This window comes from Pogona vitticeps, chromosome 6 (genome assembly GCF_051106095.1).
Source record: "Pogona vitticeps strain Pit_001003342236 chromosome 6, PviZW2.1, whole genome shotgun sequence".
Taxonomy (NCBI): Eukaryota; Metazoa; Chordata; class Lepidosauria; order Squamata; family Agamidae; genus Pogona; species Pogona vitticeps.
Window position 1 is genome coordinate 103,515,543 of NC_135788.1, and position 24,018 is coordinate 103,539,560.

The 24,018-nt window shown below is 38.2% G+C and overlaps 3 protein-coding genes across 3 annotated transcripts; all 3 read left to right on the top strand.

The window, feature by feature from the left end:
- The first annotated feature begins 1,145 nt into the window (after positions 1–1,145).
- Positions 1,146–9,996, top strand: LOC110091060 (olfactory receptor OR9H1-like). Its single transcript, XM_078378054.1, has one exon. The coding sequence runs from the start codon at positions 3,257–3,259 to the stop codon at positions 4,187–4,189; it is 933 nt and encodes a 310-aa protein (XP_078234180.1). The 5' UTR covers positions 1,146–3,256; the 3' UTR covers positions 4,190–9,996.
- A 2,056-nt stretch (positions 9,997–12,052) lies between these two features.
- On the top strand, positions 12,053–16,710 carry LOC110091059 (olfactory receptor 6A2-like). Its single transcript, XM_020815033.3, has one exon. It carries the CDS (start codon positions 12,053–12,055, stop codon positions 12,986–12,988), a length of 936 nt encoding a protein of 311 aa, XP_020670692.3. The 3' UTR covers positions 12,989–16,710.
- A 346-nt stretch (positions 16,711–17,056) lies between these two features.
- Positions 17,057–22,993, top strand: LOC140708245 (olfactory receptor 6B1-like). Its single transcript, XM_078378053.1, has one exon. It carries the CDS (start codon positions 17,995–17,997, stop codon positions 18,934–18,936), a length of 942 nt encoding a protein of 313 aa, XP_078234179.1. The 5' UTR covers positions 17,057–17,994; the 3' UTR covers positions 18,937–22,993.
- Positions 22,994–24,018: the final 1,025 nt, after the last annotated feature.

A 24,018-nucleotide genomic window follows, 5' to 3' on the forward strand; every position in this document is an offset into this window, starting at 1 on the left:
AAATGCTGTATGGTAGAGCAAGTGAAGAGTGGTGGCTGGGCAACTTTAGTTCAAACCTTGCTAAAATCTAAATCCTACTCCACATACATTTTTGTTTTTTTCTGGGGTTAAAAGAACGTTGAGGTACTGGATCTACAAACTGGATAATGACTTAGCCTTAATAGATTCTTCAAATTTCTCTCACTGGTATCATCTGCTGATAACACACCACTCAAGGGCGCAATACTTACATACACTTACTTTTGCCTTCCTGAGAACCGCTTTCACAGAACTTCATTTTCAAACAATGCCAACTGCTGTCTTAGACGGCAGATACATGAATGTCCCTAAGAATCTAAGGCTGTGTATTTGCGGAGCAGGTGAGATAGAGGATATTGTTCACTATTTACTCAACTGCCAGCTCTATCAAAACCCTAGGGAACAATCCCTTGGGAAACATTTTTGGCTGCCCTACTTGAGGAAAGCCCTCAGATAAAGGTGGGCAGGTTACTTTTGGACTCTGACCCATATGTTCCACATAGAACAACGCTGTTTGCAAAAGCAGGTGGAAATATCTGTGCTAATTTCCTGACAGCCAATTTAGACAACCACCTGACATATATCCTTTGATTTTGACTCCTGCACTGAACAAGGGGTTGGACTCGATGTCTTTATAGGCCCCTTCCAACTTTATGATTCTATGGGCATGTTACACCTCAGCAGAGTCCAATTTGTAAACCTGTGGCCATCAGTTAAAGAGCTAAATCAAATGTTTTCTACCTGTGCTGAAAAAGGAGGAGGAGGGAATTCAGCACTACTTTTTGGATAATACTTTCCTCTTAATGTGTGGGAAATTTTGAGGGCAGAGACATTTATTTATTTATTTATTTATTTATTTATTTATTTATTTATTTATTTATTTATTTATTTATTTATTTATTTATTTATATCCCACCCATCTGGTCTGGTTGACCACTCTGGGCGGCTTCCAATAAAAGTATTTATAGTAAAACATAATAGTATTACAATCAATTGAAGCACATGCAATAATAGAACAAATAAGGAAGGAAAAAAGTATTAAATATTGACAGAAGGGAAGGCCTGAACAAACTTCCTTAGAGGCACTTTAATAATCCTGTACAAGGTGAGACTGAAGAAGCTACATGAGAGAAAAATGCCTTGGATGCCTTGTGGCCAAGAACCTTGCTCCATTGGACTTATCTTATATGCTGGTCCATCTTTATCTCTTTCATACTAATGGGAAGAGAGGTCAGAGCACATCTTAGATAAATTGTGACCACTATCTATTGTTTCCAGGTCAGAAGCATCCCTTTCCCCTAAGATTTCAGGACCAAGGTACATATGCTTAGATGTGCTCATGTGATGTCACAGAGGTAGGGCAGGCAAGAGATCAGAAAGGATCCAGAATAGCCACAGAAGAGTCTGGATAGGACATGACAGAAAATATTGAAATGCAACAGAAAAAAAATGTTGCTTCTGATATATATATTTTACTCTTGTAAAATGATAGTAACTGTGTAGATATGCTTTAGTTAGCAAAGCAAATACACTAGGAAGGAAGTTCCACTAAAGGCTATTTTATCTTGAAATTCCAGTACTCAAGAGACTGATCCATAGTGCCACTATCCCATAAGTGTTGTCCCTCTCCCAAAACACATTCAAGGTGAACACAGAAGGAACATGGCTATAACTCCCTTGTTTCACAGGCGGCAGCAGAAGCATTGTCTTGAGAGCATCAAGGGGGAATAATAGTACCTCAGACTTGTCTCTGTTCCCAGAACTTGTCATCTCTTCCCAGAAGGAAGATGAATAATATGCTGGAGGTAAAACTGAAGAAAGAAGCACAGACATATCATTGCTCTTATGAGTAAGACATGAGGTTCTATTTTCTGGTAAGTTGTTTTCATGTATTGTTGTTTATGACCTTCCCTTACTAATTCCTATAGTTATAAATCACAGCATTTTTTCTTTCTGACACAACTGCCCTCTCTCATTTCAAACAACGTCTCAAAATCCAAAGCTCTCTCTTCTTTCTTGCTTCTCTGTTCTGACATTCAAGTCTACAGTCATTCAACACTCAACAGTGTAAAAGACAGTGTGGAAATGTGAAGACGATTTAAATAATGTTGCAGTCTCAGTGGTTTTCTGAGTCTCGCCAGGCTGAGACCTCTTGAGAAGATTTCTTCCTGCACTATTCAGATTTCTCAGCACAAAAACGTTTTTCACTTTTTTTCCCATCAACTGGTCATTGCTCAGGAAACTGCTGAATTCTGGGCTGTTAGATGCCACAATTCCATTTTTTTAATCACTTGTAATAATTCTGCAAAGATAGGTCTTTTCTTTTTCCAGGGGAAAAAAAAGGACCACAGAAAACCCAAGAAAATCTAAGATATTTCTTGTGGGGCAGGGGTTGAGAATCTCATGCAAAGAAATCTTGGTCCAAGGAGAAAAAAAATATCCAAAGAGACAGCTTTAGATTTTGAAACATTGTTTGAAATAAGAGAGTTTAGTTACGGGATTTTGTGTGTGAGAGAGAGACAGACACTCAATGAGAGCCAGAGTCTGATTCACATCTGTAATTTACTGTACCATTTATTTTCACTTTTACTCCCATTCTACCTTCTGTTTTGATCTTTGTCACATAATTTCTCTTTGGTAGGAAGTCATTAGCTTGTATTGATCCTAGGTTACTATTTGGTATGTGATTCACCCTTACAACCACCCACAGCAGCAGGAACAACAGAAACTAACCCATTAGTTAGTCTCATTGATTTCTTTATATTTCATGCGTTCCTTGGAATTTGATTTGGCATGTTTAATGGGTCAGAGACTGCAAATAAAGATTGATTGATTGATTGATTGATTGATTGATTGATTGATTGATTGATTGATTGATTGATTGATTGATTGATTGATTGATTGATTGATTGATTGATTGATTGATTGATTTTGCATGGTTTCTTACTAATGGTCAAGTATGAAATATACTATTTTGTGGAATGTGATGGACTAAATCTTCTCCATGTCACCAGTTCTGAGATTCTTAGCTATGGCTGTAATATCAGTGATATGATTTATTTTGCATTTCTTTCAGGTTTCTGATGATGTAATTTCACAAGGGTCACATTTTCAAAGCAAAGTATCATTGGCTGCTTCTGATTATCTCCCCAGCCTTGGTATATCAACCCAAAGGAGCTGCCTCCAACATTTACAACAATATTAGGTACTTGACTTTCAACTTTTGTAGACCTAGACTATGGGAAACCATACTGAGGTCACTGACTTCATTCTGGTGGGATTTAAGGTTGAGCCAGAGACACAGATCATCCTCTTAGCTATCTTCTCAGTAATATATGTTGTCACCCTCATGGGGAACTTAAGCATGATTCTAATCATCAGCGCTGACTCCCACCTCCATACCCCTATGTACTATTTCCTAAAGAACCTGTCATTCTTGGATATTTGCTATTCTTCAGTCATTACTCCCAAAGCTTTGATGAGTTTTGCAAGTGGAAACCAAGCAATATCCTATACTGGCTGTGCAGCCCAAATGTTCTTCTTTTCTCTTTTTGGGACCACTGAAGCTTTCTTCCTTGCTGTGATGGCATATGACAGGTTCATTGCCATCTGCCACCCACTGCTATACTATCATATTATGTCCAAGAAGAGGTGTGTTTGTCTCATGTGCACCTCTTACCTCTTTGGATGTGTCAACTGTTGTGCCCAGACTGGTTTTACATTCCATTTGTCATTTTGTGGTTCAGCTGAAATCAACCACTTCTTTTGTGATGTCCCAGCTGTCATTAAGGCCTCCTGCTCAGACACATTTGTGAATGAGCTTGTGCTCCTTGTGTTGTGTGGACTTATCATTGTGGTCACGTCCATGATTGTTCTAGTATCTTATGGCTACATAGTGACTACTGTCTTGCATATACCTTCTATCAAGGGGAGACATAAAGCCTTCTCAACCTGCACCTCTCATTTGATGGCAGTTAGCTTATTCTTTGGAACAGTTTTCTTTATGTATGCACAACCTGGGGCCATAGCCTCTCCCAATCGAGGGAAAGTCGTATCAGTCTTTTACACAGTGGTCATCCCAATGGTCAATCCTATAATCTACAGCCTAAGAAATAAGGAGGTCAAAGAGGCCCTGAGCAGGCAATTCAAAAAGAAAGGTTTTGGCCACTGATTGGCAACAGTGCAATCCTGTGTGTGACCACTTTCAATGTGGTCAACAAGATCTATTCCATGTAAGAGAAGACAAGATTACTGTACTGCCGTAAGGTTTTAATAAATGATGTAATTGTTCATCATATATGCAGGCAAACTGTGAATTCAAACTGCAATCTTGCACATTCTCGCATGACAAAATGCTTTTCAGATGTAGCGAAGGGACATAAATGTGTTCAGATTAGTGAGCAGACAATATTAAAAGAAAAAAAGAACTCAGTCTGCTGTCCCATGGAAATGAATGGAATGTGTATATCTGTTTATGTGTCGTTGGCCAAGTTGCTGACAATAAAAGATTAATGCACATCCAACTAAAAAAGTCTAGCAGAGCACTTAAGGTTAAGCTAAGTGTTCAGTGTGTTCTCCTTTATATGCAAAGTATACCCATAATTTTGAAGTCATCCATGCTTGTAATATTTTCCACTTATTCCCAGCCTTTGGAGGAGAGGACAGAAGACAAGTGAATTTACATTTTTCGATAGATGTCACATCTGTTCCTTGGAAAGTTACTTTTTTCAAGGTAATTTGTTCCTCTTATCCATTAGAATAAAATATGTTGTTTTTTCTGGTTGCAATACAAAGCAAAAATAAAAACAAACAAAAAAACAATAACCCCAATCTCTTTGGCTACTTTTTTTGTTACTTTAAAAAAGGTCTTAGGATAGACAAGAAAATACAATGAACCTTGAAAACTCCTGCTCAGAATGGCTCTAAAAAGGCCTAATGGTGCACTAAAACGTGCTAGATAGATTAGCTAAAATGTACTCTTAATAGGTCAAGTAAATGCTGGAAATATCATAAAAACTGGAATTTATTATCACCTTTGGTGGACCTGTGATAAAGCAAAAACAATTTGGAAAAAAAATATGTATACGGTTTGTTAAAATAATCAAAAAACATGTAAATTTTAAGCCAGAACGCTTTCTATTATGTATAATACCAGAAAGTGATGATAAACAAAATGTATATTTAATACTGCATATTTTGACAGCCACAAGGATTATATTTGTGCAATACTGGAAAAATGAAGAAACACCAACAGATCAAGAAATAATTAAAAAGATATTGGACTGCACCGAAACAGATAGACTGACACTGAAAATTAAAGGAAAGGAAGATGCAGAATATTATCAATGCTTAGAAGCACGTTGTATAGATTAAGAGCTTAATATGTATTGTAGTTGTATTAACAAATGATTATAAGCTGAACCCAGGTGACACGATGTTAAATAAGCATGGATGGATTTTATAAATAATAATAAAAATATTTTAAAAAAAAAACTAGCTAGAATACCTAAGATGCTATTCAGTATATACCCCAATAAAAGATCTTCCCAATTGCTGTGTTGCATTTATGTTTTTAATGTAATTTCATTATGTCCAATCAACCAATTGCAAGTAACTATGTTACTTGTTACTCTTTGTTACACAGGTTGGATGGGGAGAGACACATTTAGGCAGTGGTCTAAGCAAGGGGTAGAACATAAAAAAAGAAATAAATTGGGGGAAAAAGTTCAATGTTGCACCATTTCAGTCCGAGGATATCAGGGCTGATTTTGTTTAGTTAACAAATGTAATTAATTTCTCTCTCAGCAAGTTGAAAGCAAAGCCTTCCTTTCTAACTGTGCTTCTTTCCTTAATCTAAACTTGTCAAGACCCCCAGATTTTCCTAACAATAAAGTATGTTTTGGACATAATTGTCTCCTTGTGTTAAAAATGAAACAAACCACTTTTCATCAAGCAACTTCATCTGTAGTGTAATAATAATGTGTAGCACTATCTTGTTGGGTCTGTGGCCATAAGGTAAAGATGATGGTGGTGGTGGTATAGTACTGTGATGAGATTTGGGTCCTGTCACATGACATACTGTTGGAAAGTAACAAAAAGGCAAGTGTCACTGGGATTTTCTCCAACAACAACAACAAAAATATTCATTTACAGTAACCCTTTGAGACTGAAAGATATAAAACAGAGTCACCAATTTAAAGGTTTCTGACTGCTGATGGTAACTTGAAACCCATGTGAAACAAACTAAAACGTCCTGAAACCATCCCCATGTCATCTGATTTTGGAAGCTATGGAAACATCTAGATGAGGGACACTATGAAATATTAAGGATCTCTGGTAAGACTAGAAAACAGCTCTAGAAAGCTACTGCTGACCATCAGAGTTGACCATATTGATATAGATGGACCAAAACTCCATGGAAGTCAGCATCCTATTTTACCACTTTCTTTAGTAAATCCATCCACAGATGAAATAAATCCATGGGGGGGGGGAATTAAAAGACAACCCAAAAGTGAGCAATCAACGAAGTAAGCTACCTTGGCCAGAGACTATAGATCTTAAATGCATATAGTGAAGAAAGTAAAGAGCACATAAAACAAACAAACAAACAAACAATATGGTTCTCTCATACAGTATGTCTTTCAAAAACCCTCACCCACAGAGTCCTGTCTCAACCAGAAATGCTACCATTGCCAGCTGCTTCTTTGCACTGTCACTTGGCACCAACAGCCTTAAGATATCAGGGCAAGAAGCAGCCAAGCTTGTAGCATTTCTTTCCTGATGTCTGTAGGATTTTGTGAAATGATTTTATAAATACTGTAGCTGTGAAGCCAGAAAAGTGAAAGAGTCAAGTCTCCTTAAGGGACTGTCTTTATTCAGAAAGAACACTCACAAGCCATGAGAGGACAGAAGTAGAACAAAAAACTTGACACTAGGCCTGCTTCACAAATAAGCCATCTTTCATAACCAGATCCTACAGGGTCATAATGGTCATAACCAGACCTAATGGTCATAACCACACATACAGTGGTGCCTCGCAAGACTATGTGAATTCATTCCGCGAAAATCGCTGTTTAGTGAAAACATCTTGTAAAATGTGGTTCCCCATTGGAATGCATTGAAATCCATTTAATGCGTTCCAATGGGGGAAATAGTCATCGTCTTGCGAAAATCGCCCATAGAGAAACCGTTTTGTGAGGCACGGACCAGCTGTCAAAATTGCTGTCTTGCGAAAATTGGTCCCTAAAAAACCTGTTTTGCGAGTTACGGACCTAGCTGTCAAAATCGTCGTCTTGTAAAAAATGTTCCTGAAAAAAAAACATCTTGCGAAGCACGGACTGAAACATTGTCCAGCAAAAATCGCCCATAGGGAAAACCGTTTTGCGAAGCGCTATAGCGATCGCAAAAACTCATCATCTTGTGAATAAACCATTTTGCGAGGTAATCATCTGGCAAGGCACCACTGTACACAGAAGGAATTGGTGTTACAACCTAGGTTTGTCTTTTTTGAAGGAATAGGCCACACATGATAGAAGACTGAATAGACAGCAGGATGGCTGGTGAACAGAACAGACAAATTAGTCAGACTACCTAGCACATTGCGGCTATAACATGTCCCAGGTCAATAACCTCAATTGTACAAGCCCATTTCACCAAAATTGTTCCTCCTGAACATAGGACATGCATCAAACACAATAGATTCTGGGGTGGGATGAAGATGACCTCAGGATCTAAATGAAGGCACAGCAGAGGGTGGTATGTGTTTTCCAGAAGACAACTTTGTATTTGAAGGAGAGTGTACTATCTGAAGGAGAATCCTGTATTTGAAGGGGAAGCCCCTATTTAAAAACCAGTGGACAACCCTCAGTTTAAAGGCACTGTCCCTCTGAGAAGCTGTCCAGTCTAAGTTATCTGTGAAAAAAATAGTGCTTCTGCAAATATGGAATATGCAAACACCATGGGAAGTGGGAGAAATGCACAATGCCATTAATTTTAGGGATATTGTAGACTGGATTTTATTTTTTCCTATGGTGACCTTTCTAGTAATTGTATAAGGATAGTAGGCATGGGATTAACACCATCACAAAGAGGAAGAAAAAGGCAGTGGGGGCAGGGACGGACCTCGACAATCAAAGCCCAAACAAGAGGAATGTAGGCATTCATTCATAGTTACACACACTTATTCCTATTAGGAAACTGTTTAGCAACCTAAATAAAGAAAAAGGAACATTCTAAAATATGTATTCTAGGTAGTAATGAAAAATAAATCTTTCATTTCTCCCTCTACCTTCACAAAATTGCTAGTGAAATGGGATGTACAGAGCAAGCTGACCTCAGTCTGGAGCCTCAAAATGGTAGAAGTGTCCAGGGGAGATTTTAGGCTTTGTTGCAGTGTTCAACTGTCAGTAGCCTTTTAATTTGGGACCAGCAACTGAGCCATTTCCTCAGTTCAAATTGCACAATATTTTTAGTTAAAAACTTTGAAATCCCTGAATGCCAGGTGGGCCATGATGGATACCAGGGACTGTTGCTGTGATCTGTGAGTAATCAGCAGTTTCACCAGTCACCCCAGAATCTCACAACTTTGCTTTGTTTTTATATACAGTGGTGCCTTGCTTAACGATTGCCTCGGTAAACGATGAAACCGCTTGACGATGAAGTTTTGCGATCGCTTTTGTGATCACAAAACAATGTTTTAAATGGGAAAAATTGCTTCTTGACAATCGGTTCCCTGCTTCAGGAACCGATTTTTCGCTAAACAACGATTTAGAAACAGTTGATCGGCAGTTCTAAAATGGCCACCCGCTGTGCAAAATGGCTCCCCGCTCTATTTTCAGGATGGATTCCCCACTTTACAGGCAGCAAAAATGGCCACCCCTTTGGAGGATCTTCACTGGACGGTGAGTTTTCAGCCCATTGGAACACACTGAACCGGTTTCAATGCATTTCAATGGGCTTTTTTGTTTCGCAAGACGATGTTTTCATAAGACAGTGATTTTTACAGAACGAATTAACATCATCTTACGAGGCACCATGTATTTCTCAAAAGACACCGCACCTCCCTATTGCTTAACTATTTGCCTATGTCTCTTGAATTCAGTGACTTATAACTACCAACAAATGTGAGCCGGATGGTGCTCCTTATACACTTGTGCTTTAGTTATTATTATTGCTGTGTCCTGAGGGAAGAAAAGACTGAAAGGAAGCTTATTTTGAGTTTGTGTGATCTGGGGAGGAGGAAGAAACAATTCTGTCAGAACTGACTTAGCATATATGAAACTCAACACAATTTTTCTCCACATGCAGGAGGCCACTAATGAAAACTATATTGTTCTCTGGAGTGATTTTGCTTTTCTGAAATCTTTGGCACCAACATAGAAATTGTTCTTTGTTCAATATTTTACTTTTCTTCTTCTTCCATTATTATCTTCACTTTTTCTTTTTCTTTCTTTCTTCTTCTTTTTTGATAAGATTTAATTTTCTTGGAAGTTAGCACGGTTTTTCTGAGGACATAATCGTGTGTAAGTAAACCTTACCAATAATATTGACAGATATTTGCAAAGTAGGAGAATCTAATGGCTCTTTTTGACTGCCCATCCTTTGCTCCCTTACTGTGTCATGTGGAAGAAGCCTTTAAAAACAAACATACTGGTATTTGCATGGAAATGGGCATAGTAACCTTTTGTACATAATATGCCATAGTTGGTTTTCAATTCCATTTATTTATTGCTTGAAATTCCCCACTCTTGCTTTTTAAGGGGGGAAAATGATGTAATCTGAAATTTCTTTTTCATGTATGGGAGTCCCTTACTTCTGAACAAGGACGGACAGAAAAGTTTATGCCCTATATCATTTTAAAGCATCTGTTTTATCTTGTTTCCTCATTAGTTGATGAGTTTTTTTAAAAAAAAATGCAAATCAATACTTATTTAAATGTGTATTTCCAAGCATATTGTTTATGAGCATGCATCTTATGTATTTCTGCATATATTTTATGTATATTTTGATATATTTATGATTTGTACTACAGAAGTTATGCAGGAAGTTTACACAAGATCCGTTTGTACTGAAGTTCTCAAATGGTAAATACTTAAGCTTTCTTGCTGCCAGAATCACCACCACTGCTAAAAAAACCCTCCTAAAATGTTGTATATACAGAATGTTACATACTATGTATTGTTCCTATTAATTTTGTACGTAATGATAATAGAAAAACTTTCCGAAATATATTCCTTCCTTCATCAGACAGATATACAAAGAATGACATAATAATGTAGTATTGGCTGAAATCATGTTGATTAGTGTAGCAAGTTGCAACTTGAGGAGGCCATTGAATCAAAGGAACCTATGGAGAAGTTGACTCACCAAACTCCCTCTGATTCAATGTGTCTGTTCCAGTGTGATTTACTGTGTGAGGCAACAGAATTTCAGCCATTATCTTGTATCAGTTTATCATCACTCCAAACTATAGTACTATAGTGCACAGAGGCACATGTTGTTGAATCCATTTTCCTCAGCTTTGGACATTCTGGGGAAACATGATGGGCATAACTGTTCATCAACAGCTAAAGGACTAATTGTTTTCTATCCCTCAGAGTGGTCTAATATCCTGTTTCCTGCAGTAGCCACAAAGCACAGGGAGAGAACTTTCATTGTCCCATCCTAATTGTTCCTCTCGATCAAGAGGCATGAGATGTTGTGCTGAAGCATCTATTTAGCTTTTACTGCTAATAATGAATGATAAATATATTCATCAGGCATGTCTAATAATCATTTAATGGCATTCAGATCAATGAATCATTGTATGTGCCCATTTACATTTATGTGCATATAGTTTAGTATCTATTCTAAAACAAATGTAAAAAATCCTTCAAACTAAGATTATCCAAAGCAGAAAATGAAGAGCTGTCAATGCAATATTCCAGTTTAAAGAATTGTAGCATAATGACATATCTCTTTAGGACATTAAACCTTCTAAACATGCCATTTTTAAAATAGTAAGATCAAAATGAGATATGGTAAAGGGGATCAATTATAAATTTTAATTTGGTGATGGCACTAAATAGAGTTATGATGGGGGAACGTTCAAACTCTATGCTGGAATTGCCAAATACACCACAGGATTTTGCAGTAGCTGCACAGGAATCACCCATTCCTATACAGGAAAGGCATTTCTAATATCTGCACCCTTTTGGAAATTCTCTATGAGATATTCTAGAGATCACTGAGATTTCCCATGAGATTTCTGTCTTGAGTTATCTGACTGCAGATAAATCTTCAAAAATAAAGAAAATTTGAGGAAGGAAGGAAGGAAGGAAGGAAGGAAGGAAGGAAGGAAGGAAGGAAGGAAGGAAGGAAGGAAGGAAGGAAGGAAGGAAGGAAGGAAGGAAGGAAGGAAGGAAGGAAGGAAAGAGCATAGCCTTTCAATCTCCTGAAATCATTCTAAGATTGAAGTAATTTCAGATCTACTCATAGACTGACAATACCACCTCTTTCTGTTCTTAGTTCCCTACAATCTCCAACTGTCTTAGTGTCTCAGATTTAACTAGATACACATATATCTTTTAACTACTTATTACAACCTGACACTACATAGAGTATGAGAACCTCACTCATTTGTGATATTTTTCCTACTGACCTCTCACAGATATCTCAGAAGCTGTATGAAAGAGCCAGTGTACTGTAGATCATTTCATTCCTTTGTCAGTTAAAATATTCATAACCGTCTCCATAACTTTACAGAAACTAATGGCTTATTTTCCAAAACATTTAAAGAGTTCAATAGATAACTGGGCTTCTGAACTTGCAGAGTATATAATTTGTGCTATAATTTTTATGGTTTGTTCTTACATATCTTTATATAATGGTACTGTTTCCAATAGTCAAGAAAGTTGATTAGAAGTTAATTTATCTCTGTTAGTAATTAACTGCAAGTTCAGAATGTGACTCTTTGATGCTAAAAATCCAAATTTTTACCACTTGTTAATTTTAGTTTGAATATTTATTTCAGCTCTGCAACATTCTATTTTTCAGAATGCAGTGGGGGAACAGAACACAAGTATTTCTCCTGGTTGGTTTTCCTGGAAGCCTTGGACTTCAGATGTCACTATTTATTCTTTTCCTGCTCATGTATGTGTTGACAATAACAGAGAATGTGGCGATCATTGTATTAATCCAGGTGAATGTCACACTTCATAAGCCTATGTACCTTTTCCTAAGTCATCTTTCTTTCCTGGAAATCTGCTATGTTTCTGTCACTGTTCCAAAAATGCTTACAGGCTTTGTGACAGAAAATAAATATATCTCTTTTGCTGGTTGCATGGGTCAGTTGTACTTTTTCCTGGCTCTGGCATGCACCGAGAGTGTCCTGCTAGCTGTCATGGCTTACGACCGCTATGTGGCTATATGCAATCCCTTACGCTATCCTTCCATTATGAGACGAGAACTATGTATCCGCTTGGCAGTTGGTTCGTGGATTAGTGGCTTCTTCATAGCCATGTGGAAAGTCTTCTTCATCTCACGCCTGAGTTATTGTAGACCTAACATCATCAACCACTTCTTCTGTGATGTCTCCCCACTTCTCAATCTAGCCTGCACTGATATGTCATTGGCTGAACTCATGGACTTCTTGCTGGCATTGCTCATTCTCCCTGTTCCACTTGCTGTGATAATTGTGTCCTACATCTTCATAATCTCTGCTGTTCTTCACATGCCTTCAGCCAAAGGGAAGCAAAAGGCTTTTTCTACATGTGCGTCACATCTTCTGGTTGTGACAATTTTCTATGCTGCCTCTCTTTTCATATATGCAAGGCCAAAAGCCCTCATCTCCTTTGACTCCAACAAGCTGATATCTGTTATGTACACTGTTCTGACACCACTTCTCAATCCAATCATCTACTGCTTCAGGAATCAAGAATTCAAGGTTGCTCTCAGGAAAGCACTGCATGGGCCAAGCAGGCACTTAGGCTAGTACTGCAAAACTGTTTACTGCATGTATGCTTTAGTACTGAGGATGTTCTACATATACAGTGGTGCCTTGCTTGATGAGACTAGTCTGTTCCAGCAAAATCACTGTAGAATGAAATCCTTGTCAAGCAAAATGAAAAAGCCCATTGAAACGCATTGAAAACCACTCAATGCGTTCCAATGGGTGAAATACCTCAGTGTCCAGCAAAGATCCTCCATAGGGCAGCCATTTTCTGGTGCCTGTAATGTGAGAAATCTGTCCTAAGCACAGCGGGGAGCCATTTTTAAACAGCGGGTGGCCATTTTGAAATCCGACGATCAGCTGTTTTCTGATCGTCGTAAAGCAAAAAATCGGTTCCTGAAGCAGGGAACCAATCATCGAGAAGCGATTTTTCCCATTTAAAACATTGTTTTGCAATCACAAAAGCAATTGCAAAAACTTCATCGTTAAGCAATTTCCTAGTTTAATGAGGTAATCGTCAAGCAGGGCACCACTGTATATGCTTTCACATACATAGCCATAGATGTGGGAACGGATATTTTCCTTTAGGCTATTACAGTGGTGTCCCGCTTGACAATTACCTCGTTAGATGAGGAAATTGCTTAATGATGAAGTTTTTGCAATCACTTTTGCAATCGCAAAACGGTGTTTTAAATGGGAAAAATTGCTTGCTGATGATCGGTTCCCTGCTTCGGGAACTGATTTTTCGCTTTACAACGATCAGAAAACAGCTGATCGTCGGATTTCAAAATGGCCACCCGCTGTTTAAAAATGGCTCCCTGCTGTGCTTAGGACGGATTCCTCACATTACAAGCACCAGAAAATGGCCGCCGTATGGAGGATCTTTGCTGGACACTGAGGTATTTCGCCCATTGGAACGCATTGAGCAGTTTTCAATGCATTTCAATGGGCTTTTTCATTTTGTTGACGAGGATTTCATTCTACAGCGATTTTGCTGGAACAGATTATCCTTATCAAGCGAGGCACCACTGTATTGTATTTGAACTTTATCCTGCTTGTTGGGTGGAAGGGGGGGCTTATTTAGCTCTTTGTAAACATTGTGTGTAGACTTGAACTAAAAATAGTTTTATACTAAAAAGCAGTCCCTGTGTCTATGTAGAAATACTGTACATATGTAGTGCATGTCTACATATGGTAGCATGCATCTCTCCAGAGATCGTGCCTGTATCCTCAGGCAAATTAAAATGATTCCATTAATCTACTGAAAGAAGCAGCCCTAGTTGCATCTACAGGAACAGGATCAACTACACTGTTCCAATGAGAGTGGATCTGAGTGATTTTATCTGCAAGTTGTTCCAAATTCTTCACAAGTTATATAATGATCCTTATCTTCCTTTCATGGGAGTAAATGTAATAGTCACTTGACAATTCCAAAGCATTCTGGGGCGCTAGCTGCCCCCCCCCTCTCAGAATGGGAATCAGATAGGAAAGATTGTGGCTACTGCCCTGGTCATTTCCTAATTCCAAAGGATCAGTCAGGTTTTAATTGTTTTTGAACTGTTTTTAAATTACATTTTTTAATCTTAAGATATGTTTAGCTTTTGTTTTAAATGCTATTTATATAGAGCTATTTAAATGTTGTTGCTTTATCTGTTGTGGGCCACCTTGGGAGAAAGGTGGCATATACTGTAAACCAGAGGTTCTTAACCTTGGGTTACTCAGGTGTTTTTGGACTGCAACTCCCAGAAGCCTTCACCACCAGCTGTGCTGGCTGGGGTTTCTGGGAGTTGCAGTTCAAAAACACCTGAGTAACAAAGGTTAAGAACCACTGCTGTAAACCAACCAACCAACCAACCAACCAACCAACCAACCAACCAACCAACCAACCAACCAACCAACCAACCAACCAACCAACCAACCAACCAACCAAGCAGATCACCTGCTAAAGTGACTATGTGGATCTGTGAATGTCCTGGGTTGGACCACCATAATGGATCCCTCCATGTTTGCAGATGTTCAGAGTTCCAGTGAATCTCAACTCCATGAGATAGTGATGTGACCACAAATCTGCAGCTACTCATATACACCCAGATCATGCTCAACCTGCTCAGAGCAGAAAGCAAAGTCTAAAAGATGACCTGTTGCATGAGTGAGGTCAGATATCACTTGGGTCATCATGGATGACATGAAGTTCTGAGCCACTCATATTGAAGTGATCCCAGGACAGATACAGAAGTCTCACAGCATGAAAAGCTCTGGTGACTCTAGCACAACCTGAGACCAGCTCAGCTAGTTTAGAAGGTACCGTGTGGTAGAATGAGGTGGGTGGTGCATCAAGAGAACTCCTGTTCTGTTCCAGGCACCCAATATTAGGTACATACACTCATCCTCAGAAAACTGTGAGAAAGGGCATCTGGTGAGAGGGACGGAATCAAGACAGACCACTGAAATGTCACCTTCCTGTACCTATATGTGACATACATCTCTGTTACTTCCTTCTCTTGGAGCAACCTTTACACATTTCTGGTACCTGCACACACATACAAATGTATGCACTACAGCTCTTTTTAAAGTTATGCTATATTCAGGCATGTGCAATTTTACATGAGTGACTGATTCACACTTAAATCCAGAGCCACATATGTCAACAGATGCAGTGACTTGCTCATTTCCCATGACGCCCTTTGCAATGATCCCACTCCTGAGGGCAGGTGAACTCTCTGGAAACAGAGGGAAGAATGAGATACTCGCGTTTGGAGTGGAAGCAATCAATAAAATCTGAGTTTACTGGCCATAGTGCGAATCTAAGTGTTTTTTCCCACCTTGTGCACGACTATCTCTGGATGAAAATTTCAATGTGTTATATTGATGATGCAGTTCAGGAGTTTCTTCAAACAGCAATGAATCAATGGAAGGAAAAAGTTACAGAGGGTGGAAGCAAGCTCCATATGTCAGCAACATTCAGCTCCTCTGCCAGACTAAATTAGCATTCACTAAATCAAAGGACTCTGCTCTTCTGTATATACAGAACTCTGCCACTAGGATCATATTACCCAGCTGAAGAGATGGTGATTCTCTTTCTCTCTGACATGAAGATTTCCCCTCACAGGCTGTTTTTCTTATTTCTTTTCTGGATTAACTTATCTTCACAACCTTTGCTTTCTGAACAAGTCTTCTGGATATTCACAGGAATTCTTTCCATAGTCTCATCACCTCTTCTGTGTAAGTAAAACATCACAGAAACAGAAGACCGCCAATATTGGTGAGGATATCTCTGTATCTTTAATTTTATGATTCCACATGCATGTGTTATAATCTTAATAACAATGGCATTGGGGGCATTAGCACACAGCAGATACTCTTGGATTCTGGGGCAATTTTATATTTTGTTCTTTGTGGTTCTGTTTCTATCACATGTATTTTAAATTCTGCGTTCTCTCAGAATATATCATTTACACCACATTGCTGGTATCCATAAATGGAACAGAAGAGAATGTTTTCTCACACTAGTCGGATAGAAAATTGCTATTCCAGTAACAAGAATTCAGTGACAGTACTTTCCAAGAGGGGAGGCACTCTGTCTGCAAAAGGCAGTTTCCGGATCCAACTTCAAGGAAAGAAAGAAAGAAAGAAAGAAAGAAAGAAAGAAAGAAAGAAAGAAAGAAAGAAAGAAAGAAAGAAAGAAAGAAAGAAAGAAAGAAAGAAAGAAAGAAAGAAAGAAAGAAAGAAAGAAAGACAGACAGACAGACAGACAGACAGACAGACAGACAGACAGACAGACAGACAGCAACTACCTCACATTTTCTAATAGGTTTATTTCCCTTCTTTTTCAATAGATTGTTAAAATGTGGAGAAAAAGTTTCAGTCTAATTAAACATCAGTAGTGGAGCTGCGAGAGAAAATAAAATAATCTGATTATGGTGTAAAGAAGATGTATTACTCTCACAGCTACTGCATGGTTATGATGCAGGAAGGATAGTCAGATGGGAAAGGTTCAATGCTCCATTCCCAGTAGATTGCAATCACAATGTAGAAGAAACCTTGTACTCTACAATTTCCCAGAAACTGTATTTGACTTATTAAATATAATGTAGGACCCTAAGTGTAATAGGAATAACGATGCAAATGGGGCAGTATGCAAAAAGGTGTGTGTGGAGGTTCAGGGCACATTGGTAGAGGTTGGAATCCAAAGCCATGCACCAGCAGTACGAGACCTGCATGTCTTGATGCACCAGTAGCATCTCAAGCCACCACAACCCCAGCAAAGGAGTGAAGCCTCCCCGCCATTAAATATATCATTGTTGCTGTATTTCTAACATTAATTTGTTCTAGTACATCTCTGTACATGTTTACTCAGACGTAAAGCTCATGGCTTTTCACTCAGTCTGCTAAGTGCCTGGTACAAATGCATAGCAAACTTTCACAAAAGAATAGAAATGTTTCACATAAGGAGACATTATATGTAAATTAAAGTCTAATTGTTCTCATAGACTTGTATTTTCCCCACCCCCATAATTACAAAATAGGCAACTTGTGGCCCTCCAAATCAACATAACCTGGAAAGCCATAAAGGTACCTAAATCAGTGTCATTGTATCACCTCATGAATTTCTGTCAAATATTTAGACAGCAGTATTTTAAAAACATAAGACTTTTTAAACACATGTAAAATATTAAATTAAGGGTCATGGATTGAGTCAAGATTTGGAGAAGATTTCTAGGCTCATCTATTCAGAAATAAGTCCCATTGTGGTTAGTAGGTCTTCATTAAGAGAGAAGTCTGAGCTAGTTGAATTTGGATCCTATTAGAATACGTAGTACTTTACTGCCAAATTTCGCTTTGATATCATTGGGAGTTAGTACTAGATTCAGATACATGCAATTACATTTATACATTTTCCTGCATATGTGACATACAGTAAATGCTGCACGGTCAAAGGGCTCTGAATTTTATTGTAATTTGAGCACCCCAAGTGCATGAAATTTATGAAATTTTTATTCTGAATTTTTTTTTTCCCAGTTCTACGGCAGCAAGTTACAGTATCTGAGATGCAACTGGCAAACTGGACACAGGTCTCTGATTTCATCTTGATAGGTTTTCCTGGAACCAAGACACATAACTTGTCACTCTTCATAATTTTTTTGGCTGCCTATGTGCTGACAGTGATGACTAATGTAGTGATCATTGTAGTAACCCATATCAATGCTAAACTTCATAAGCCTATGTATCTCTTCCTAAGTAATCTTTCTTTTTTGGAACTCTGGTATGTTTCTGTCACTATCCCTAAGATATTGGCTAGCTTTGTGACATCAAATAACATCTCTTTCATTGGTTGCATGGCCCAGCTGTATTTCTTTGTGGCTTTGGCATGCACTGAGTCTGTCCTTCTAACTGTTATGGCTTATGATCGCTATGTTGCTGTCTGCAACCCATTACGCTATCCTACCATCATGACTCAAAACTTCTGCATATGCTTAGCAGCTGGTTCGTGGATGAGTGGCTTTTTGACAGCCACAGGGAAGATGATCTTTATTGCTCGCCAGAGCTTCTGTGGACCTAACATCATCAACCACTTCTTCTGTGATGTATCCCCAGTTCTTCATTTGGCCTGCTCAGATATGTCATTGGCCGAACTCATGGACTTCCTACTAGCCTTGATTATTCTCCTTGTCCCACTGGCTGTGACAATTGCCACCTACATCTGTATCATAGCCACAATTCTGCACATTCCATCTGCCAAAGGAAAGCAAAAGGCCTTTTCCACTTGCACCTCACACCTTGTGGTGGTGACTGTTTTCTATTCTACTACCATGTTCATTTATGTAAGGCCAAGAACCCTCACCTCTTTTAACACCAACAAGCTGGTGTCTGTTTTCTACACTGTTCTTACACCTCTTCTCAATCCAGTCATTTACTGCCTGAGAAATAAAGAATTCAAGGAAGCTCTCAGCAAAACAGTGTGTGTTGCTTTCTCAAGAAGTATGGACTAATATTATATTATATTATTTATTTATTTGATTTATATCCCGCCCATCTGGTATATTCTACCACTCTGGGCGGCTTGCCACATATATGGTAGACAATATAAACTCTATCAAATCTGGATGATCAAGTGCTTTCGTATGAAATCATGTGTTTTTCCACGTTTGACTCCAGAAATATATCTGGCTTCTGGGTGTCATGTTCTTTAGTGGTGTAATGGCAATTACTGAGATTAGGTCATAGTATTCCAACTTTAAAATACTCATGTCAGAGATGTTCAGCTAACTCATTCTTGTCTATGTTTCAGTCTCTCTTATTTTATCTCTGCTGTTTCTGTTGGGAACCACTCCACTCACTAATATTGCATTATATTAATATTAGTTTAGTAATGATTGCTAATAATTCAAGTAGAGATACAATATTTTAGAATCTTAGCTGGAATTAAGAGAAGAGCTACGTTCCCACATTTTTAGAAGGTTATCAATATTATATTGAGAGTTGATGCGGACTAAATCACAGATAATGTAAGAGTTAGCAATCTTTATAAAATTCCATTCCTACTCTAGTTAGATGGTGTTAGCTAGCTTTGCTAGATTACTTTCAAAGAATAGCTCCATTGAAATCTGTAGATCTGAATGACAAAACTAAGCTGTAGGACCTTCTCTTGGTCCACCTTAAATGTGACTAAATATAAAGTCAATTAGTGTGATAAAGCAGTGATCCCGTGAAGGCAATTTTAAGCAGCATCTCTGTGGCAATTTTTGATATGAGGCAAGTGGAGAAATAGATGCAGATGTACTTCAATTGGCAGGACAATCTACCATCCTTGCCCTTTTCAAAGTCATGTGATACAGACCCTCTCTACTAGACTGTTGTTAATTCATGCCCTATTAAAAGTAACAACTAGAAATCTTAAAATGTACCCAATACAGCTCCAGCTTGATTGAGGGCTAAATGGGAAGGTTCCAATAGCACCTTATGAGGACCTCTTTGGTAAATGTTTGTGGATGGGATTAATTGTTGTGAATAAGATGTGAAGTTCTTTCATTTCTCATAATAAACTGCAGGATTTACATAAAACGACAGAGAGAATGTTTAAAGTGTTATTGAAAAAACAGTAACATGCATATACCAATGATGAGTGATTTTTTTTGAAAAATATTATATGTCAGGTGTATGTATCACAAAGATTGCTGCAATGGCTAAAATCCTGCTGCATAGCATAGTAAATCTCAACTAGAGGAAGTCTACTGAATCAATGGGGATTTGGTCAGAGATAAGTTCCATTGATTCAATGAGCCTACTCTAGTTGTGATGTACTATTCTAAGCAAGAGGATTTCAGCCAATGGATCTTTGTCAATGTTCCATCCACTTTTCTGTCCTGCTATGTCGTCTACAGTCCTAATGGATCTCTCCACTGCTTAGAGGGGATGTTGGTACTTGTTAACAGAAAATGGGAGTGAACTGAAAAAGCTCCATTTTATCTTCCAGTTAATACAGATGCCTAAACCACTGAGCTATCCAGCAGTTACCTTGCCATACTCCTCAAAAATATGTTATATATATGCAAAGCCAGAGGTTGAGAGCTTAATTCCTCATTGTGCCTCTTTGACAGCACTGGACTTTATGATCCATAGGGTCCCTTCTATCTTTACAGTTCTAAGATTATGACGGGAGGCCTTCCATAAATGGCAAAATTGCTACCACTTCTTAGCCACCCAGAGCAGTGCTCAAGCACTAGATGAGCAGGGTACAAATGTATTAAACAAAATAATAATAATAAAAAATAATAAATAAATTTGTCACAAAGATGCTTTTTGTGTAAAAATATTTTTCAGTTAAAAAAAACCTCAGACAACTGGGAGTTTTACTCTCACGGAGGCCTAGGAGTTCTCAAAGATGGCCAATGAGGGTTGAATTCAGTCAACAGGAAGCATGTTGCTACCTTGTCTAAATGACATACATCACAACAATAAATGTTACTCCCTGGGGTAGGGTGCAAATCCTGAAAATACTATTTGTGGACAAGATATTTAAAGTTTCTGGTTGCTTCACTGCTCAGAAACCAATTTCTCCTGAATCTCTCTCCCTGTCACTTCAAGCAGTCGGGTAATGCTGCCTCCCAAATCATTTTGACTCCCTCAGTGGCACAGCCGGATGGAATACAAATTATAAATTACAAAAGGATTATTGCAAGTCAGTAAAAATAACGCCACTGGTTCCTCTTCCAGAATTTCTGTTCCTGGTGCCTGTAGAGTTTTTGGATTCCAACTATGACAGGATTATTTCCAAATCTTAGTGTTTCAACTTGAATTGCTATTTTATCAGCTCCCCATAGTTTTAGAACAGGGGGTTTTACAGTCTGTGGACCAGATATCACACTAAAATTTTTAAAAAAGGCCATGGACATAATAACTGCCATGAGGAGGAGGCAAAAACAAAATAACTTAATCATGGATACAAAATGCCCCAGAAATGATATCTAAAAGACTTTTACTCCTACAGCCTATGTAAGATGGGTAAACAACAAGGTGTGCTCTAAAGTTATAGTATTGACCTGCACCCACTTATAATCTTCTTTTCCTAAAGATACCTCTGAACCCATATGTTACTTGGAAGCATGCTGGGGAAACCTACTTAAGATCATAGGTGTGTGTGTGTGAAAATGAGATACTTTGCAGTCACCCGTGCCAAATTTTTAAGACATCGAGAATGGCAGGCACCTCTGGTAAACAATAATGGGAGGTGCCTGGTGGTATCATGTTAGGAACCTTGTATTCAGGAATGGCTCTGTCTTTCAGCAGGATGGTGCAACTGCTTCAGATAGCAGATGCTGGAAACAGCAGCAAGTGCCTCCCTGTTTCCTAACTGTTCCCATTCTTGAAGGACAAAGCTTTGTTCTGATTGTGCTAGAGCTGACAAAACCTGCCTTCACCTACCTAGCTTAGCCTGCTGTCAGAGGTAACAAGAGGTTACTCAGCCAGTGCTGAGGTAAGATTCAACTGCACTGTCCTGTCAGCTTTCGAAAAAAACTGTGAATATGACTAATAATAATCACCGTGGCTCTCATCAGATATCTCATCTTCATGTTGAGAATGGGACACATTTTTGTGTTGTTGTTGTTAAGGTTCCTACAATTTACCAAGTCTGTCCCTGAGTAAATTCAATGTTATTTCTTTTTGTGAAGCAAAGCATTCATGCCAGGGCTAGCAACTTGAATGCATCTTTTTATTTCAAAGCCAAAGCTGAAAACTCAGGCAAGCAACTTGAAATCTAATGAAGGGCTGGACCATGAGAAACCCACTGGAACTACGACTCTGATTGTTTCTCCTTTCACCCTCTTGACCTATTTCATGAAACAGTAACCCATTCCTGAATTTTTCCCATCTATCTATAGTAGGTAAACAAAGACGATGAACTACAGGTAAAAAAAAAATTATGCACATTGGCACATTGTTTAAATAATTGGTTGTTAGTAAACATATCCCAAAAGGTTATTGCTCAGAGATATGAATTAGGTCTCCTGTGTGTGGAGGAGACACTTGAAATAGCACCACCACATAATGGTAATCTATTTTCTGTTTCTTTGACTGAAACTATGCTCCTTACTATGGATGGGGGGTTAATGAAATGTAGGAAGTCTGAAATATGAGGATAGCAATTGATAAGTAGAGAAAAAAGAGATCATATTGAATAATCCAAAAATTTATCCAAAAAGAATATTAATTTTATTAAGTAGCTAGGTATCAACGATTCACTTAATGATTTTGTTAATCAGCTTCATATGATGTATTGCCACCTACAAATTATTATATATTACCTGAGTCCTGTGGATGCTGGCCTTCATTGAGGTGAATATATATTTTTAAGATGTTTTCTCCTATTACAGGTTTTCATATCTTTCTCATTTTTTCTATCTATCTATCTATCTATCTATCTATCTATCTATCTATCTATCTATCTATCTATCTATCTATCTATCTATCTATCTATCTATCTATCTATCTATCTATCTATCTATCTATCTATCTATCTATCTATCTATCTATCTATCATCTCCCCATTCATCATTCTACATATTTATTTCTTATTCCTGCAATATGGAATTCACTTATGGAATTTAGTTCCAGAAGTTGTAGTAAAGGGCACCACCTTAAATGACATTAAAGCAAAGTTTGCCAATCTCAGATCTATCAGCAGTGCTACCTCAAGGTTATCCACATGGCCAAGATTAAGCCTTGTGGAATACTAAAGGATTTCTGAATGCACCGGTGTAGAATTTGTTTGTTCGTTTGCTTGTTCACTTATTTAATTAATGTACTGCCCATCTAACCAGAGGCCACTCTGGGTAGTTTACAACAACAACAATAAAAGATAAAACAACAGAATTGCACTGCAAGTGTCCATATTTTAAAACACTTCCATGCTGAGAGGATGTGCTTTTAATACCAGACACTAAGAATAAAGGGCTGTGAGGTTTGTGCCCTGCGTGTGCCATTCACAACAGGACTTTTGCAATGTTCTTATGTTGCATGTGTTGCTATGACTGACCTTCTCCTCCGCATCCTCTTCCACTGTACAGTATTGTTTTCAGGTTCTCCTACAAATCAACAATTTCTTTTGAAATTTGTGAATCATGGTGTGTTGTTTGGTGGCTGGACATCCCTTTGCAGAGTAAGATAAAGAGAAGTTCAGGTTGATAAGCAGATCTGTTCTCACCACAGGGTTTCATGTATTCCAACCTAGCCTTCTATTTTGTAAATATATAGATCTGAAGATTAGTAGAATAGGTATGAAAAAGAGATAGAAGTGTTGCCGGTGACTCTGTTATGAGAAGTTTGCTGAAAATGCAAGCCTTACTGGCAAATTTGCACATTAATATATTGTACTTCTCCCATTGAATTAAACATAAATCCATTGATATAAGATGGTTCATGTCTGTTTACCTGCCTGGCTGGCTGACTAGCTGGCTAGCTTGGAAGCTTCCCATCCACCCATCTTCATGACTATAGATCTATGAATAAGCTTTTGAATCTTTGTTGTGTTCAGTCAGAAATCAGACCATTGATATGCATATTTTAAAGCTAGA